Source organism: Sapajus apella, unplaced genomic scaffold (genome assembly GCF_009761245.1).
Source record: "Sapajus apella isolate SASKATOON/1434 unplaced genomic scaffold, GSC_monkey_1.0 scaffold43, whole genome shotgun sequence".
Classification (NCBI taxonomy): Eukaryota; Metazoa; Chordata; class Mammalia; order Primates; family Cebidae; genus Sapajus; species Sapajus apella.
In genome coordinates, this window is record NW_022436983.1 from 17,523,434 (window position 1) to 17,543,348 (window position 19,915).

The following is a 19,915-nucleotide window of genomic DNA, read 5'->3' on the forward strand; positions in this document are numbered from 1 at the left end:
CGAGGGTGAGAGAAGGGAGAATTTACTAGAACTAGGAGAAAATACCTGTGTGAAGAAGGCCAGTTGACAGAAGCTTCAGTAAATGCATGCAACCAACCTACAGCAATCTAGAAAGGCGGGGGCCAGAGGAACAATACCCTTACCTTCCTCCTCCTCCAACCCTCTGGTCTCTTTTCTCGTGCCTTCTACTTGGTGAATTCAACTGTAAGTTAGAGGACAAGGGACCTGTGGAAGCGGTACCATGCAGGCTGGCCTCTTGAGGCTCAAATTAGGAAGGAAAAGGGTGGAGGTCAGGAAAGGCCAACAGAAATTACCTAGGACAGGAAGCCACCTCTCCCCGAGCTTCAGTCCATGCGATTTGAGAGGAAATGTCAGAATGTTCCATGCCCCTTCTCAAGAAAGTGGTTTAGTGATGCACAAATAACACGAGCTAGACCAATGAGATGTAGTCCTGGGATTTTTGTTGACAGCGTCAGGGAAAAGAAACTCTTTCTGCTGGTAAGGGTGTGACTGAAAGTTGTAAGCAGCCATTCTGCCATCTCATGGCGAAAAGGAAGGCTAAGAATGAAAAGTCAACAGGACACAGAGTCAAGAAATGGAGAGAAAAGACTTAATCCTGATGTCGTAGGTTAAGCCCCTGGATCCAGACATGCCTGAAGCCCCAAACTTTTCTGTTATGTGAGTCAGCGTGTTCCATTTGCTGCTTAACCCAGTCTGATTGATGTATTCCATGAAAAAATAAAGATAATCTTGGATAATACTTGATAATGCTTACCCCAAAGACCAACCCAAAGATACAGCTATATGTCTCTAAATATGCTGTTACTTGTATGGAAAGCTCTTTTTCATCTTCTCCCCCTAAAAAACTCTTACTTAAATATCCTCTTAACTGCAAAGGCTTCCCTGACCCTTGCATGTAGGATTGCTCACTTCTTCTCCTTTGTCAGCACTTCGCAAATGTCTCAATCAGTGCACATCTATAATTGTATCACAATCACTGTCTCCCCCATCTGTGAGCTCCTCAGGTGGCAGAGCTGTGTGGGCCTTATCTTTGCAAGCCCAACACCCGCACAGGGCCTAATAACTAAGTTAAACAAGCTAACCTGGTTATTTTTGACTTAGGATCTCTCAGGACCATTTTTGTGCGAACGTGCATCACACATCTTCAAGCAGGGCTATGGAATGCGGCCATTTCCAAACTCATCTGATGTGAAACTCAATTTTTTGGCCAGGTGCAGTGGCTCACGCCTATAACCCCAGCACTCTGGGAGGCCAAGGCAGGAGGATTGCTCGAATTCAGGAGTAGAGACCAGCCTGAGCAACATAGTGAGACCTTGTCTCTACAAAAACAGAAAACTTAGCCAGGCATGGTGGCATGGGCCTGTAGTCCCAGCTACTCAGGAGGCTGAGATGGGAGGATTGCTTGAGCCTGGGTGGCTGAGGCTGTAGTGGGCTATGATTGTGCTGATGCATTCTAGCCTAGGCAACAGAGTAGATCCCATCTCAAAACAAACAAACACACACACACACACACACACACACAAAAAAAAAAAAAAAAAACAACCAAAAACACTCAATTTTTGCAAAAGTTGCTGTGTTAGATGAGTTTAGAGAAAAATAAATTACTGCAGTTCTTAGGGTAACCTTGGCAAAAGCAGCAGCTTGCAATCAATATTTATTAAATTAATGAAAGTGAAGAACTTAGTTAAGTCACGAGCAGGAGCAGCAGGGTTGGAGGCAGCAAGAACAACAGAAGCATCAAGCAGCAAGCAGGAGGGGTGACCTGCTGGACGTTCCTCTGTGCCGGTGCTGGGCTCAACTGCTGGAGAGCCCTTGGGGTCATGTTCCAATCCCGATTCCTCAGTTTACATCTAACAGGGATTAGATGTGCTGTACACATTTTAGTCCATCTTCCTGCCCCATGATGCAGGCACTGAGTACCTTTGATGTTAACCTTCACTGTGCTAAGGTTGCCTCTGAAAGGCCTTGAGTGCGTGATCAGAGCTGATTTTCTTCTTCTGTTTTTTTTTTTTTTCTTTTTCTTTCTTTTTGAGCTCTTGTTGCCCAGGCTGGAGTGCAGTGGCATGATCTTGGCTCACTGCAACCTCTGCCTCCTGGGTTCAAGTGATTCTCCTGCCTCAGCTTCCCGAGTAGCTGGGATTACAGGCATGCGCCACCACACCCGGCTCATTCTGTATTTTTAGCAGAGATGGGGTTTCTCCATGTTGGTCAGACTGGTCTGGAGCTCCCGCCCTCAGGTGATCCGCCCATCTTGGCCTCCGAAAGTGCTGGGATTACAGGCATGAGCCACCGTGCCCAGCCAGAGCTGATTTTCTTATAACTGCACATTCTTTTTTTTTTTTTTTTCTTGCTATGTTGTCCAGGCTGGTCTCAGACTCCTGACCTCAACCGATCCTCCCGCCTCAGCCTCCTGAGAAGCTGGGAATACAGGTGCGCACCACCAGGCGGCTGCGCGTCCTTGCAAGTGGGAGCTGAGCCAAGTTATTTTCCCTGCTCTGTGACCCTGCTTCCGTCTCTGCCGGCTAAGGGAAGAGATGCCTGCTGCCTTCCAAGTTGGGCTATTGAGCTTTGTCATCATAATTACTGGTAACAATAATAACTGCCAATGTAAGCCCCAGTCCTACCACTGAAACTCGCTGAACAGCTTAGACTCCGGCTCTTCCCTTTGAGAAATAGGCGTAATCATGTCCCGTGGTCTCCTAGGGCGTCAGAGACAAGCAAGACTGCATGCAAGGGTTTTTCCACGAAAAAGAAAGCATTAAACGTGTGACTTGTATGACAACGGTAGACAGGGCATGGGGTGACCAGGAGTGAGAGGAGGAGGGAGAGCGGCAGGAGGGAGGAGGGAGGAGAGGGGAGGGGAAGGAGTCGAGAGGGAAAGAGGGTTGTACCCGCCAGGGCTGGACCCAGCCTGGGCCATCCCACACCTAGTGCTCGCGGCAGCTCAGTTACTCGCGGCCGCCTCTCCCAGGGCAACGAGGCGCTGGGATGCCCCCCGCAACCCCGCATCTGAGAATATCCGGGCTGCCGGTTGCCGGGAGGTGAACCGAGGTAAACTCGCCGCGCGCGGGACACAGTGTACATAGTAACTGGCCCTGAGTAAACGTTCGTCATATTCTCACGAGCTGCTCTGGGGACTGTCCTACTGGCTAGCAGGAAAAGGAGATCGGCTCTCTCTGCTGCCTGTGGAAAACGAGAAGGTCGCCACACGTCCTGCTTTCGGGGAAACTAAAGCCCCCGCCCCAGCCACAGCCCAGGCCCCCCGCAAGGCCAGTGACGAGGGACCGGAGAAGCTGGAGGAAGGCGCGCGCGCGCGTGCGCGCGGCGAGTCACCCCCACCACCCCCGCCCCGGCCCCCGCGCGCCCCCGTCCCGGCCCCCGCCTCGTCCCGGTCTCGGGCGCCTGCGCCGCCGTGCGCGCGCCCTAACAGAGCAGGAGGGTGCGAGGCGGGGCGCGCGGGGCCGGGAGCAGGCGCGGCACCGGCAGCCTCCCTGGGCCCGGACACCGCCCTCGTCCCCGCCTAGGCGGCCGCTCCCGCCGGCGTCGAGGGCGTGGCGGCGAGACTGTTGCAGCCGGTCGCTCCTGGCTCTGCCCTCTGCCCAGCCCGCCGCCCACCAGGCTCCCGGAGGCCCCGCAGCTCGCCGCGCCTGGCTCCCCGCAGCCCCGTCGAGCCGCCCGGGCCCGTCTGTCGCCCTCCCCGCTCCGGTCTTGCGGCGCCGGGGCGTGCAGGTGAGGGCCCTGGGCGCCCGGCCTCTCCGGCAGGTTTGCACCCAGCGCCGGGCGGGGGTGGGGCGCGGGGCGGGAGCAGGGGCGTGAAAAGTTAAAAAAAAAAAAAAAAAAAAGGAAGAAGCCGCCTAGAGAAGCCCGGGAGGGAGGGCGCCCAGAGCCGCGGGACCTGGAGATGCTGCCGCGCGCGATCTCACCTCCCGCCGCACCCGTCTCGCGCTCGGAGTCTAGTCTGGCAGCCTCGGGGGTGGTGTCCTGGAAAACAAAACAAAAATGTTTTCTCTTCTCCACCAACGATTTTCTCTCAGCAAATGTTTGACTTTTTGAAAAGGCGACAGGCCCAGCCTGTCCCTGAAGGCAGGAGCGGTGCAGGGGCGCCTGGAAGGTGGAAGCCCCCCTGTCTTTCCCCCTCTTCCCCGCTTCCCCCACGGTGCCTAGGTCACCATCGCTTTAGTGACTCCCTAACTTCTTGAAACTTGTCTGTCTGCTTCTGTCCGTCCCCTGGACAGATAGGGCAGCAGTGATCTGTGCCAGGTTGATTCGTCCGGCTTCCGTGCAAAGTCTGATCATCTCCTGTAGAGATTAGGATTTCAGTGTAGGAAGCAATCCAGATCCGTGTTTCAGATACAAACAAGGATTATTTAAAGTGATGTTTTCCTGTAGTGCTGAAAGCCAGACATACTCGCTTCCACTTGTTGGAAGCCACCGAGTAACGCCACATTTATTTTAACTTTTCATAGAAGTCTCTGATGTACTATTTGGCAAAAGAAGCAATTGACTTATCTGTAGCTGTGATTACATATTATGTAATTTAAGAATATTTCATTGGCTTTGGTTCAATATCTTAAATTCTGTAAACACATAATACAGGAGCTAGATGTGCATCACACAAATGTGTTCTTTTTGGTGGGGATTAAAATTGATCTAGAAATGGGCTTTCCATGCAGAAAGACTGTGAAAAGCCTGAAAACAGTCTTTTCTTTAGCCAGGTCATCAGCTTTACATTTTACTGCATTGGAAAGCCTTGCCTTTTCTTCTTCTCTTTTTTCTTTTCTTCTTTTTGAGACAAGGTCTCACTCTGTCACCCAGGCTGGAGTGCTGTGGTGCAAACACAGCTCACTGCAGTCTCAACTTCCCAGAATCAAGCGATCCTCCGACCTCTCTGCCTCCCGAGTAGCTGGGACTACAGGAGTGCACCATGTATTACCATGTATTTTTTTGTGGAGGGGGTTTCGCCATGTTGCCCAGCCTGGCCTCAAACTCTGGAGCTCTGGCAGTCTGCCTGCCTCCGCCTCCCAAAGTGCTGGGATGACAGGCATGAGCCACCGCACCCGTCCAGGTGTTCTTTGTTTTTTTAACTTAGTTGAAATTTATAATTTAGAGGTTTAAAAAAGGAACTTAGTTGCCCAAAGCACCTGTGAGTGTTTATTTTCTATATTTTATGCATTTTATTTTGTTTATTTTATAAATACAAAAAAGCCAAGTTATTTTTCCCAAGGTTATTCAGCAGGGTACTTGTAGAGCTGAAAACGGAGCACTTACTTACTTCCAGTTTGTCCGGTAGCATTTTGAACACATAAAAAAAGTAAAAAGTGCATCTAGCTAAGATATTGAAATGTTTCACCAAGCTGGGAAGCCTATTAATTTGAAAAAAGTATTATTATTTTAATCCTGGAGGAGAAATAATTTACCTTTTCCCGATCAGAACAAAAAATGCAAGATCAATTCCATGTGCTTGACATTTTGCCTTGATAGATGACTTTTGTCACAGGCTTGTTGTGGCAGAGCAGATGGCCATGTTCCCTGGAGTTTTTCCACTTATTTGATATTTCCATGAAGAAACAATTTGCCAGAAGCCAGCTGCAGTTACAGTTGTACTGGAGATGATGAGAAACCTGGATTAGCATAGACCTTTGTTTACAGGAGCTGGAGGATTTTGGTTCGGCCCTTTCTGCTGGGCCAGTCAAGATTTCCCTGGACTGGCAAACTGAGGAACAGTCTTGTGACAGTTGGAGCGGCACAAAGTTAGCAACACCTCCAGTTACACCACGTAGAACGAATGTACTTGTGTAATTTTTTTCTTTGCTGTAGTGAAACTGAGTTTACCTTTTAAGTACAAGCTGAGCTACTTTATAAAATCTCCTTACCTATATCTTTCTGTTCAGATTTAACTGCACTTATTAACAGCTTCTTTTAAAAAGAAAATTATAAAATGGTTGACAATGTTAATTCAAACTCTATTAAAAAACCCTCATGGCTTGTCTTTAGCAAGAGAACCATCCTCAGAATGAAAATGTCTTTGCTACTGTATGCTTTGCATGACAGCATAACATTCTGTAAGGTTTATAAAAAGGCACCACAGCCTTTTTACATCTGGACACGCTTTTATTCTGGAGCCATATTACTGCCTCCAGTGGTTGTTCTGTAGCTCACTTTTTAAAAATTATTTATTTTCTTTTCCCTTTTCACAGGTGTTTATTGACTCATCTGCTACTGAATAGTTTTCATGAAATGATACAAAGTGTTTTATTTTTGTTGCCTTTTTGCGGCTTGGAACTAGATCCTTTGGGAATGAGTTTTTCTCATTTTATTGTTTTAGTATCAGTTCCACCAATGGTTCTGATACCGTTGGGGTCCTTTCATCTCAACAATGCATTGACATAGATCGTGCCTATGTAAAAATAGTTATTGAGCACTAACTATATGCAAAGCATTCTTCTGAGCTCTTAGCATGGATTTCCTAATTTAATCCTCCTAATATCCTTATTGGGTAAGGATTATTATTAGCCCTATTTTACAGTTGAGGAAACAGAAGCAAAGAGGCAACATAATTTACATAAAGTACTGGAGGAACCAGAGTTCAGATATAAAGTCTGATTATGGAGCTTAAATCTTTCTAGGGTATATGTAAGGACTGTTCAGATGCATTTACAGTTACCGTGGTGTTTCAGCAATCCATCCTTTTTAAGCTTATCAAATATACAGTGATATATAAGTGAAGAAAATGTAGCAATACTATAAAGATTATTAAAATATCTTGGGTCAGGCATGGTGATTTACACCACTACTCCCAGTGATTTGTGAAGCTGAGGCAGGAGGATCATTTGAGGCTAGGAGTTCAAGACCAGCCTGGGCAACATAGGGAAGAAGGCTTGAGGCCAAGAATTTGAGATCAGCCTGGGGAATATAGTGAAATCCCATCTCTACAAAAAATTAGCCAGGCATGACAACGTGTACCCATTGTCTTACCTACTTGGAAGGCTGAGGCAGGAAGATCACTTAAACCCAAGAGTTTGAGGTTGCAGTGAGCTATGACCATATCACTGCATTCTAGCCTGGGTGACAGAGACCCTGTCTCTAAAATAGAGAAAAGAAAGAAACAAATATAGATATCTTGGGACAAAAGACAAATAATTTACAATAAAAAAAAGTTGAAGGACTGGGCGCAGTGGCTCACGCCTGTAATCCCAGCACTTTGGAGGGCCAAGGCAGGTAGATCATGAGGTCAGGAGTTCAAGACCAGCCTGGCCAAGATGGTGAAACCCCATCTGTACTAAAATACAAAAAAAAAAATTAGCCAGGCATGGTGGTGGGCACCCTCAGCTCCTCGGGAGGCCGAGGCAGAGAATTGCTTGAATCTGGGAGGTAGAGGTTGTAGTGAGCCGAGATTGCTCCACTGCACTCCAGCCTGGGTGACAGAGTAATACCCTGTCTCCAAAAAAAAAAGAAGGAAAATAACTAAGACATTATTAGGGTAACTGACAAAATTTGAATCCAGATTATGCATTTGATAAATTATGCATTAGATAATAGTATTATATCGATGTTAAATTTTCTGTTTATGGTAATTATTCTGTGGGTTATGTAAGAAAATGATCTTGTTCTTATACACTGAAGTATTTGGAAGTAAAGGGAGTATGCTCCATCTTTCAATGGCTCAAGAAAATACACATCTATAAAAATAGAGAAAGATAAAGCAGATGGGCAAAACCGAAGGAATCGGTGACTCTGGGTAAAGGATACAGTGTACCCGAGTTCCTTGTGCTATTCTTATAGCTTCTGTTTGAAGTTATATATAAACGGCACTCAAAATTGAAGGTAGAAAACAGGAAATGAAGGTGTAACATTCTAAGAATTTTTTTTTTAAGTCAGGTGAAGGATTATTTCCTGTGCTCTGTTTTTTAAAATCTTTTTATGGGTTAGAGGAGGGAACTTGAAACAAAGAAAAAAATCTTACCCAGAGTAAGTTGACTTTCTCAAATTTCAAAATCTAGTCAGTCAGAGCTCCCCAACTTGCCAGCCACCAAAAAAGTGGGCACAGTGTTTTCTTTACCTCTTTTTAATGGGTTAGGAATAGGGATAAAAACATTAGTGCCTCTAAGAGATAAGATATAAAGACAGCCCACTTTTAGAGATACCAAAAGTTAAAATGCATTTGGTTTTATCATTTCCCTGCCTAAAAACCCACAATGGCATGCTGATATTGACATGCCATTGACATGGTTTTTATGGCAACACTCTGTACCCCTTCTTTCTTTGCAACCTGGCCCATACCTGCCTTTCTGACTGTCTCATGCGACCCCCACCAAACACCTTGCACCCCAGCGAGGCCAGATAATGTGAACTTTGTGCATGCTGGTCCTACTGTCTTCCTGCCTTTGTTCATGTCCTGCTGGCTTTGTGTGGAATGTTCCCCATTCTTTTCCTGCTGAAATTCTGTTCATCCTTGAAGTCTCATCACCTCCTTTGGGAAGCTGTCTCCAGTCCTATGCAGAATTCAGTGTATATTTGTCTGTGCTGATATATCAGTAGCGAAACCACAATGTTACCTGCTTTTATTTAGCCACCTTTATTAAGCATACACTGTGAGCGGGAAACTGCCAGTACCTGGGACTTCACAGATACACACTGGTAGCTAGAAGTGATTTGCCAATAAATTATCACAATACAAGTGTATGACAGAAAAATGAATCAGGCACTGTAAGAGCTACAAAGTCCACCCAACAACTTTGTCTTGAAAAAGACTGTAATGAAAGCCACAGTGAGGTACAGTATCACTCCCTGCCTCACACCCCCAGGGCCCGGTTTCAGATTGAAGATTTCTGGCACAATAAATGAATAAGTTAAAAACAGTTGTTGTACCTGTGGGCCACCTAGATAGATATATTCAATAGAAAGTGAAAAATATGGCCAGACACAGTGGCCTGTAATCCCAGCACTTTGGGAGGCCGAGGCGGGTGGATCACCTGAGGTCAGGAGTTCGAGACCAGCCTGACCAACATGATGAAACCCCATCTCTGCTAAAAATACAAAAAATAATTTACAGACAGTGGTGACTTAGGAAAAAAAATTACAGTGGCGACTTAGAAAAAAATACAGAAAATTAGTTGGGTGTGGTAGTGTGTGCCTATAGTCTCAGCTACTTAGGAGGCTGAGGCAGGAGAATCACCTGCACCCAGGAGGCGGAGGTTGCAGTGAGCTGAGATTGTGCCACTGCACTTTAGCCTGGGCAACAAGAGTGAAACTCTGTCTCAAAAAAAAAAAAAAAAAAAAAAAAAAACTAGAACTCGGGAGAGAGAGTGACTAGAACTCGGGAGAGAGAATGAATCTTGGTATATAAATTTGAATGTAGCCATATAAATCAGTGATTTTTAAGGGTGTAGGTAGGAAAGACCAGCAGGCTGATCGCAGTCTCTTGGGGACATGGTACTTTCCAAACTGCCCATCCTCCTTACTGCCCAAGGTTCTGCTCTGGCTTCCCTCCCAACATTGGTGACATTCATCCTGTCTCAAAGTCATTGCATGAAAGGAGAACCAGTATTGACACAGGTGTGTGTGACCCACAGGGAGGCAGGAACTTAGTTGAGAACCTCTGGTGGTTACAGAGCTAAATATTCCAGTGTCGATAAAATCATCCAGGAGGGAAGATGAGGAAAAGAGTATGAGGATGTGGAGAAAAAAGAGGCAGTGAAAAAGACAGCGTTGTTGAGGAAGAAGGGCCAGGAAGAGCCAAGACCCAGAAGGCAGGGACACAGGGAGGTCCAAGAATGGATGGAACGGGCAGCCCAGTCATGTGCTCCAGAGATAGGCTGAGACCTGAAACTGGGTATCAGCTACAGGCTTCTTTGGGGATGTCATAGATTTGGTTACAGACCACTGTAGTAAAACCGGTCACACAAAGTTTGATTTCCCAGTGCACATAAAAGTCTTGTTTATACTATTCTATAGTTTATTAAGTGTACAATAGCTTGTGTCGTAAAACAATGTATATACCTTAATTTTTTTTTTTTTTTTTGGACGGGGTTTTGCTCTTGTTACCCAGGCTGGAGTTCAATGGCACGATCTCGGCTCACCGCAACCTCCGCCTCCTGGGTTCAGGCAATTCTCCTGCCCCAGCCTCCTGAGTTGCTGGGATTACAGGCACGCGCCACCATGCCCAGCTAATTTTTTGTATTTTTAGTAGAGACGGGGTTTCACCATGTTGACCAGGATGGTCTCGATCTCTTGACCTCGTGATCCACCCGCCTCGGCCTCCCAAAGTGCTGGGATTACAGGCTTGAGCCACCGCGCCCGGCCCTATACCTTAATTTTAAAAATACTTTGTTGCTAAAAAAATACTAATGATCGGCTGGTGTGGTGGTTCACACCTGTAGTCCCAGCACTTCAGGAGGATGAGGCGAGTGGATCACTTGAGCCCACGAGTTTAAGACCAGCCTGGGCAACATGGCGAAACCCTGTCTCTACAAAAATTACAAAAATTAACCAGGCGTGGTGGTGTGCACTTGTAGTCCCAGATACTTGGAAGGCTGAGGTGGGAGGATCACCTGAGCCTGGGAAAGTCAAGACTACAGCGGGCCATGATCACGGCACTGTACTAGAGTCTGGGCGACAGAGTGAGACTCCCATCTCAAAAAATAATACCAACAATTGAGTCGTAATCTTTTTGTTGGTGGAAGTTCTTGCCTTGAGGTTGATGGCTGCTGGCTGATCAGGGTGGTACTGGTGCTGTAGTTTGGGGTGGCTGTGGCAATTATTAAAATAAGAACAGCATTTCACAAAAGATTCTCTGTAGCATGTGATGCTGTTTGATAGCATTTTATCTACAATAGAAGTTCTTTCAAAATTGCAGCCAACCCTCTAAACCTGCCATTGCTTTATCAACTACGTTTATGGAATATTCTAAATCCTTTGTTGTCATTTCAACAATGTATACAGCATCTTCCCCAGAAGTAGATTTTATCTCAAGAGACCACCTTCTTTGCTCATTTACAGGCAGCCAACTCCATCCATTCGAGTTTTGTTTGGGATTGCAGGAATTCAGTTACATCTTTAGGCTCTTCTAATTCTAATTCTCTTGCTGTTTCTACCACATCTGCAGTTACTTCCTCCACTGATGTCTTGACTACCTCAGAGTCATCCAGGAGGGTTGGAATCAACTTCTTCCCAACTCTTGTTGCTGTTGTGATTTTGACCTCTTCCCATGAATCATGAGTGTTCGGAATGGCATCTAGAATGGCGACTTCTTTCCAGATAGTCTTCCATTTACTTTGCCCAGATCCATCTGAGGAGTTGCTATCTCTGGCAGCTGTATACTTAGGAAATGTGTTTCTTAAAATAGTAAGACTTGAAAGTCAAAGTAACTCCTTGATCATGGGCCACAGAATGGATATTGTGTTGGCAGCCATGAAAAAAACATTCATCTCTCTGTATATATTTCTGTCAGAGCTCCTAGGTGACCAAGTGCATTGTCAGTGAGCAGTAGTAATATTTTGAAAAGAATCTTGTCTTTTTTCTTAGCAGTAGGTCTCAAGAATGGGCTTAAAACATACAGCAAACCATGCCATTAACAGATGTGCTGTCAGCCAGGCTTTATTGTTCCATTCACAGAGCAGACGCAGAGTAGATTGAGTACAATTCTTAAGAGCCATAGGATTTTTTATACTTACCTGGCAGGGGAGATACCATGATCCCGAAGGTGGTTTTCCCAGGGCGAGGCCTATCCATAGCACTCTGGATGTGCTGACCCCTGCGATTTCCCCAAATGTGGGAAACTTGACTGCATAATTTGTGGTAGTGGGGGACTGTGTTCCCGTTTTCCCCTGGCAAAAAAAAAAAAAAAAAAAAGCCATAGGATTTTTAGAATGGTGAATGAGTGTTGGCTTCAGCTGAAAGTCACCAGCTCTGTTTGCCTCTAACAAAAGAGCCATCCTGTCCTTCGAAGCGTTGAAGCCAGGCATTGACTTCTAGCTATGACAGTCGTAGATGGCATCTTCTCCTAATAGAAGGCTGTTTCATCTATATTGAAAATCTGTTGTTGAGGGTAGCCACTGTCACCAATGACTTAGGTAGATCGTCTGGATAACTTGCTGCAGCTTCCACATCAGCGCTTGCTGCTTCATCGTGCGCTTCTATGTTACAGAGACAGTTCCTTTCCTTCAGTCTCATAAACCAGCCTCTGCTAGCTTCAGACTTTTCTTCTGCAGCTTCCTAACCTCTCTCATCTTTCATAGAGGTGAAGAGAGTCAGGGCTTTGCTCTGGACTAGATTTGGTTTAAGGGAATGTTGTGGCTGGTTTTATCTTATATCTAGACCACTCAAACTTCCCATATCAGAAATAAGGCTATTTTGGCCTTTTTTAACATTTGTGTGTTTACTGGAGTAGCACTTTTGATTTCCTTTGGGAACTCTTTGTTTGCCTTCACACTGTGACTGATTGGTGCAAGAGACTTAGCTTTCGGCCTCTCAGGGCATACCTTCCTCACTAGGCTTAATCATTGCTGGCCTTTGATTTAAAGTGAGAGATTCATGATGCTTCCTTTCACTTGAACACTTAGAGGCCATTGTAGGGTTATTAATTGGCCTAATTTCAATATTGTCGTGTCTCAGGGAATAGGGTGGCCCAAGGAGAGGGAAAGAGTCAGGGGAATGACCCCAGTCAGTGGAGGAGTTAGAACACCCACAACAGGTATTGATTAAGGACACCTATAACACATATTGATTAAGAACACCCACAACATGTATTCATTGATTAAGAACACTCACAACAGGTATTGTGAGTGTTCACATAGGCTAGACACAGTGGCTCACGCCTATAATCCCAGCACTTTGGGAGGACAAGGCAGGAGGATCACCTGAGGTCAGGAGTTCAAGATCAACCTGACCAACATGGAGAAACCCTGTCTCTACTAAAAATACAAAATTAGCTGGACATGGTGGTACATAACCTGTAACTGCAGCTACTCAGGAGGCTCAGGCAGGAGAATCGCTTGAACCCAGGAGGTTCAGTGAGCTGAGATCATACCACTGCACTCCAGCCTGGGCAACAAGAGCGAAACTCTGTCTGAAAAAAAAAAGAACACCCATAACATGTATTGATTAAGTCCACCATCTTATACAAGTGTAGCTCGTGGTGCCCCAAAACAATTACAATGGTAACACCAAAGATCACTGATCACAGATCACTGTAACAGATAAAATAATAATGAAAACATTTGAAATACTGTGAGAATTACCAGAATGTGACCCACACGAAGTGAACACATGCTGTTGGAAAATGGCACCGATAGACTTGCTCAATCAGGGTTGCCACAGACCTTCACTTCGGAAAAAATGCAGTGCAGTTATAAGACAGTGACGCACGATAAAGTGTGAGGTGCCGTTAGGAAGCCATTACTGTTCATGAGGAGGGCAGCTGCAGCCGAAAGGTAGTGCGGAGGCCCAACTGCACTGAATTCAGGAGTGACTAGAGCAGAGGGAGCCCAGCAAGAGGACATCACATTTCCGAGGAGCTGGTAGGAAGGTGAAGGAGAATCGGGGGCAGGGTGAGGGGAGGGTAGAATCCAGATCGTAGGGCTCCCGGGAACACATATGTTTGCTGAGAGAGAGGAACAAGTGGAGAAGGAGAAATTGAAAGTATAGCTGACACTTTGGGAGGTCAAGGCGGGTGAATAACTTAAGGTCAGGAGTTCGAAACCAGCCTGGCTAACACGCTGAAATCCTGTCTCTACTAAAAATACAAAAATTAGCCAGGCACGGTGGCACATGCCGGTAGTCCTAGCTACTTGGGAGGCTGAGGCAGGAGAATCACTTGAACCCAGGAGGTTGCAGTGAGCCAACATTGCGATACTGCACTCTAGCCTTGGTGACAGAGCGAAATTCCATCTTAAAAAGGAAAAAAAGAAAAAGTATAGCTGACAGCTGGTGGAATGGGGTTCTTTAGGAGAATGGGTGCTTAGCATTGTTGAAGAAGAGAAAGTCTGGCTCTGCTAGGAGTTGCCTTGAGGGCAGAAACCACGTCTTCTTCACTCCCCAGCACCAAGCAATAGGCCCTCAGAAAATGTTTATACAAATGTGTTAAGATTTTACTTCTTAGAAGTAGTCTTGACTGATACTGTAGAATACCAAAAAACCTCACTATTTTTATTCCAGAATTACTATCCTGTACTGTACTGTATGTAAGCAATGTATTTGTGACCAGCACTTTGGGAGGCTGAGGTGGGAAGATCATCTGAGGTCAGGAGTTTGAGGCCAGCCTGGCCAACATGGAGAAATCCCATCTCTACCAAAAAATACAAAAAATTAGCTGGACATCGTGGTGCACGCCTGTAGTGGAGGCTGAGGCATGAAAATCACTTGAGCCAGGGAGGCGGAGGTTGCAGTGAGCCAAGACTGCGCCACTGCACTCCAGCCTGGGTGATAAGACTCCATCTCAAAAAAAAAAAAAAGGCCCCACAAAATTTCTGTGATTATAGGTTTGAGCCACACTGTACCTGGCCCTCTTTTTGATTTTCTGTGTTAAATTTTGCCTACTGCAAATATTTCTAATATTAACAAAGACTGGATTTATAAACAACTTTTGATTCTGTGTCACTTAATTCTTTCAGAGTATATTCAAAAAGAACAAATTGGTTAGGAGAGGTAGAGTCAGCTCATCACAGACCATATTTCAGGGTGCAGATGGTGAGGGAATTAGCGTGGGTTGTATCCTGCTGTGCCAGTTACAATGTTGTAGATGGAAAACCCCAAACAAATATGTGGAGACTCTTCTGGTTCACATTTTTCTTTCTACTGCTTGTAAACCGGAGCACATATTGATGAGATCTCATTTTATATTATCCTTTTCCCCACTAAGTTCACTAGAAAACATTTTGCCTTTTTTTCTTAATAAATCATTGCCAGTGAAATATGTTACATAAAATATGCTAAGCAAATCAAATGAGCATATCTAGAATTTACTTATGAGGACTGTAATGCGTTGTTTTAAATACTGATTTATCTTTCTAAATAAAATTGCTTCATTTGATGAATTGTTGCCTGGAGACACTGATTGATTGGAACATTATTTGGCTTTCAGAGTTTTATCTCTGCATTTTCTTCTCTTTTTTTTTTTTTTTTTTTTTTTTTTTAACAGTGGGTACCTGATAGACATCCTAGGATTATTCAGACGGAAAAGACTGGCTTTTGCAAAACAATGCTGAGGGACACTATGAAATCCTGGAATGATAGCCAGTCAGATCTGTGTAGCACTGACCAAGAAGAGGAAGAAGAGATGATTTTTGGTGAAAATGAAGATGATTTGGATGAGATGATGGATTTAAGTGATCTGCCTACCTCACTTTTTGCTTGCAGCGTCCATGAAGCAGTGTTTGAGGCACAAGAGCAGAAGGTAGGCATCTGTCCTCTCTTTCCCTGCATCTGTATCATGTTGAATGTGTGTGGATTTGGAGAAACAGAGCTTGACTGGTCCCTGACAAATAAGTGCAGAAAGTGCATGTCCCCTTTTAGGCCAGGCTCAGTGCCTTATGCCTGTAATCCCAGCCCTTGGGGAGGCCGAGGCAGGCAGATCACCTGAGGTCAGGAGTTCGAGACCAGCCTGGGCAACATGGAGAAAGCTGTCTCTACTAAAAATACAAAAATTAGCTGGGCGTGGTGGTACGTGCCTATAATCCCAGCTACTGACGGGGCTGAGGCAGGAGAATCACTTGAACCTGGGAGGCAGAGGTTGCAGTGAGCCCAGACCTCGCCACTACACTGAGTGAGACTCTGTCTCAAAAAAAAAAAAAAAAAAAAAAAAGTTTATGCCCACTTTTAGATGTTGCCACCGAGTTTTTGTTGTATTTGCAGCTGAGTATGAGTCTGCAACAGATAGGAAATGTTTCAGAACCAGTCCTTCTCCATGGATTCTTTGAGAGGCACTGGCATTAAGTAAACTCTGAGTCAAGTCTTATTTAATCCATTCACTTACTTATTCATTTATTCATTTTCGGAGACTGTAATTAAAGAACACCTTGGGTTCTTTAGCCGGGGTTCCTATTACTTGGGAGTGCATTCACAAAAGAAGGAATTTTTCCTGGGGCTAATTTATATAAAACCTATTAGGGCTATTTATGATTTTGTTGTAATAAAATTGTTCATGTGGCTCGTGCCTATAATCCCAGCACTTTGGGAGGCTGAGGTGGGCAGATCACTTGAGCCCAAGGGTTCGAGACCAGCCTGGACAACATAGTAAGACCCTCATCTCCATAAAATAAAAAAATAATAATAAATTTAAAAGTGCATTGAGGTAAGAAAGGAGGAAGGATCACAGCCAGTGGAATAAAAGATCTCACAGGGAGGTGGCATTGGAGAAGGGCTGTTGAGAGCCGGGTAGGATTCTAGCAGGGCAGGGAAAGGGACTTTTGGGCAGAGGAAACAGAATGAGAAAAGAGCTGCATCGGGAGAGTGTCGGCAATTTCAGGAGTGGCAGGCCATTCTGTGTGCTTCACACATAGCTGATATGTGGCCAGAGTCAGGAGAAATCCGGCTCGAAGGGCCAGTATGGGACCGCCCAGCAAAACCCCATGAATGTCCAGCTCAGGAGCTTGTCCTTTTGTGGGAAATGGTCTAGAGGGCTTCTGAGCAGAGTGGCCATCATGTCAGGAAGTTCAGCCCGCAGCACTTGGACGACGGAGCGATGGGAGCAGAGGGCAGAGCAGAGAGGGAGCTCTCAGAGCACTCCGGCCTGGAGATGACCCACCCCGAAGCAGAACAGGGAAGGGGGCTGCGGCCACCGGCTTTGTGTCTTTCAGGGTTGTTCTCATTTACAAATGCTATTTGCTTTCCCAAGTTCAGTCATAATTTAGACATTTTGAAGTCATCCTTTTTTTCTCATACTAAGAGCTCTAAGTTTTTATGTTATAAATAAGTTAACCTTGTTTATTTGTTGTAAAAACCACATGTATTGCCAGTTTATCTTAAAACTATATACCAGCTGGGCGCAGTAGCTCACAGCTGTAATCCCACCACTTTGGGAGGCAGAAGTGGGCGGATCACAAGGTCAAGAGATCAAGACCATCCCGGTCAACATGGTGAAACCCCGTCTCTACCAAAAGTACAAAAAGTAGCTGGGCATGGTGGCATGTGCCTGTAGTCCCAGCTACTCGGGAGGCTGAGGCAGGAGAGTTGCTTAAACCCCGGCGGCGGAGGTTGCGGTGAGCCGAGATCGCACCATTGCACTCCAGCCTGGGCAACAAGAGCGAAACTCCATTTCAAAAACAGACAAACAAACAACTAAAAAACACTGTATATGTAGGAATGCTCTTAGAAATCTCACAGTCTTTTCTATTTCAACCTTTTCTTTTTAACTGTAGCTTGGGAAATTTTTAACCTGCGAAAAGGATAGTTAGGTTCTTGTTGGTTTTCATTTTTCAAACCATTTGGGGGTTATGTCTAACCTAAATTTATACCTGAAATCATCCCAGCAGAAATTCTAGTAAGAGCAGGTCAGCAGACTTCCTAGTAAATTTTATTTAATATGCCTAACTGAAATGACAAGATATAAAATGTTTGTATTATAGTTATCTATAGATTATCAATTGGATATAAAATGTGGACAGGATCAAGGCCAGGCATGATGGCTCATGCTTGTAATCCCAGCACTTTGGGAGGCCAAGGCGAGAGGATCGTTTAAAGCCAGGAGTTTGAGGCCAGCCTGGGCAACATAGTGAGACCCTATTTCTATTAAAGAAATATTTTTTTAAAATATGGGCAGAATCAAATGTTCCCTTTACATTTTTTTCCTATCAATGTCTTATTTTGTTTTAATTTTTTCCTGAAATCACCTGTTTGTTCAGGTCATCTCTGTGCAAAAAACAGTTGCTTCTGTTGGATTATAGACAGAATAATCCTGTTTGCAATTAAACACATTAATTTCAGAAAATAATTTCTGGCTGGGCACAGTGGCTCACACCTGTAGTCCCAGCACTTTGGGAGGCTGAGGCAGGTGGATCGCTTCAACCCAGGAGTTCCAGACCAGCCTGGCCAACATAGTAAGACCCCATCTCTATTAAAACAATTTTTTTTCTCACTTGAAAAAGTTTTTGTCTTTATAAGTTTCTAACTATTGGAGTAAGTGTTTACATTCTTCTGAACAGTAGAATAAATAACACAGGTGCAATTATCATGTAAAGTCAAATCTTTGCTTTAGATCATTGGATTTTGGCTCTGTGTTTTCATCAATATTTCTTAAGAATAGTGTTGGGGGGGATAATAAATCATAGGAAGATACACTATAAGAAAAATAAATGGAGAAATAGACTTATCTTTCAATGTATGTTCCTCAGCTGTAGGGTTGTTAATTTTATGCATGTGCTCTGCTAATCAGTAGCTCCATCAGGAGTGCGACAGGCAGCGCTTCATTTTTCTTTGACAGATTTGGATGTGTCCCAATGTGATTGTGTTTGCTTGTTTGTTGTTTTTAACCCTAGTTTTTCCTCTCTCTTTTAAAAGCGACAGGGTTTTGCTCTGTCATTTAGGTTGGATTGTGGTGGCACGATCGTAGGTCACTGTAACCTTGACCTCCTGGGCTCAAGCAATCCCCCTACCTCATCCTCTCAAGTAGCTGGGACTGCAGGCATGCACCAACACACCTGGCTAATTTTTTTTTTTTTTTTTTTTTTTTGAGATGGAGTCTTTGTCACCCAGGCTTGAGTGCAGTGGTGCAGTCTCAGCTCACTGCAATCTCTGCCTCCTGGGTTCAAGTGATCCTCCCACCTCAGCCTCCCAAGTAGCTAGGATTACAGGTGTGCACCACCATGCCTGGCTCATTTTTTTGTATTTTTAGTAGAGACAGGGTTTCACCATGTTGGCCAGGCTGGTTTTGAACTCCTGACCTCAGATGGTCTACCTGCTTTGACCTCCCAAAATGCTGGGACTACAGGTGCATGCCACCACACCCAGCTAATTTTTGTACTTCTAGTAGAGATAGGGTTTCGCCATGTTGGCCAGGCTAGTCTCCAACTTCCGACCTCAGGTGATCCGCCCGCCTTGGCCTCCCAAAGTGCTGGGATTACAGGTGTGAGCCACTGTGCCTGGACTGTTGTTTGTTTGTTTGTTTGTTTGTTTGTTTAAGAGGCAAGGTCTTGCTATATTATCCAGACTGGTCTCAAACTCCCGGGATCAAGCGATCCTCCTACCTCTGCTTCCAAAAGTGCTGGGATTATAGGTGTGATCCACCATGCCTGGCCCCTCCAGAAGCAAATTAATCTTGCTTTTGAACATGAGCAGTTTTCAAAATATAGGTTAGATTTTTGTAACATGAGAAATGGGGCTGTTTTTTCTTCCTTAGGTTTTGGTTTCTGAGGGGACTTGGTAGATGTTAGTGCCAGCAGTCTTCTCAACAGGACTTCCCATACAAAGAAATGCAGTATGGCTTTTAGAATGTACGCCCTTGCAAAGTACTGCCCTTTGCATATGAAACTGTTTTTGGCAGGTTGCAGTGGCTCAGCCTGCAGTCCCAGCACTCTGGGAGGCCGAGGCAGGGGGATCAGGAGGTCAGGAGGTCAAGACCATCCTGGTTAACACAGTGAAACCCCACCTCTACTAAAAATATAAAAAAAAATTGGCCAGGCATGGTGATGCATGCCTGTAGTCTTAGCTACTGGGGAGGCTGAGGCAGGAGAATTGCTTGAATCCAGGAGGTGGAGGTTGCAGTGAGCCAAGATTGCGCTACTGCACTCAGCCTGAGTGACAGAGTAAGACTCTGTCTCAAAAAAAAAAAAAAAAAAAAAAAAAAAAAAAAAAAAAAAAAAAAAAACCGTCTGACCTCCTCACCATAGGACATTTGCTCTATGTTTCTGATTATGGTGGTTCGGGGATATTAAGACATCACTACTTGCTTTGCTGTCCTGCT

At 45.0% G+C, this 19,915-nt stretch overlaps 1 protein-coding gene and 1 non-coding gene across 5 annotated transcripts in view; both read left to right on the forward strand.

The window, feature by feature from the left end:
* The first annotated feature begins 2,372 nt into the window (after positions 1–2,372).
* Positions 2,373–19,915, forward strand: part of RCAN3 (RCAN family member 3) — a 42,825-nt gene continuing 25,282 nt past the window's right edge. The window contains exons 1-2 of one of the 4 annotated variants that reach the window (XM_032300829.1): positions 2,373–3,072; positions 15,158–15,412. In XM_032300829.1, coding sequence (XP_032156720.1) covers positions 15,218–15,412 — 195 coding nt within the window. In that variant the 5' untranslated portion in view covers positions 2,373–3,072; positions 15,158–15,217. Of the gene's footprint in view, positions 3,073–3,492; positions 3,784–15,157; positions 15,413–19,915 lie in introns of those variants that run through there. The other 3 variants (XM_032300831.1, XM_032300828.1, XM_032300830.1) reach the window with 3 other exon arrangements.
* Positions 11,686–11,849, forward strand: LOC116566675. Its single transcript, XR_004275959.1, has one exon. It is a non-coding gene; the product is annotated as a U1 spliceosomal RNA (small nuclear RNA).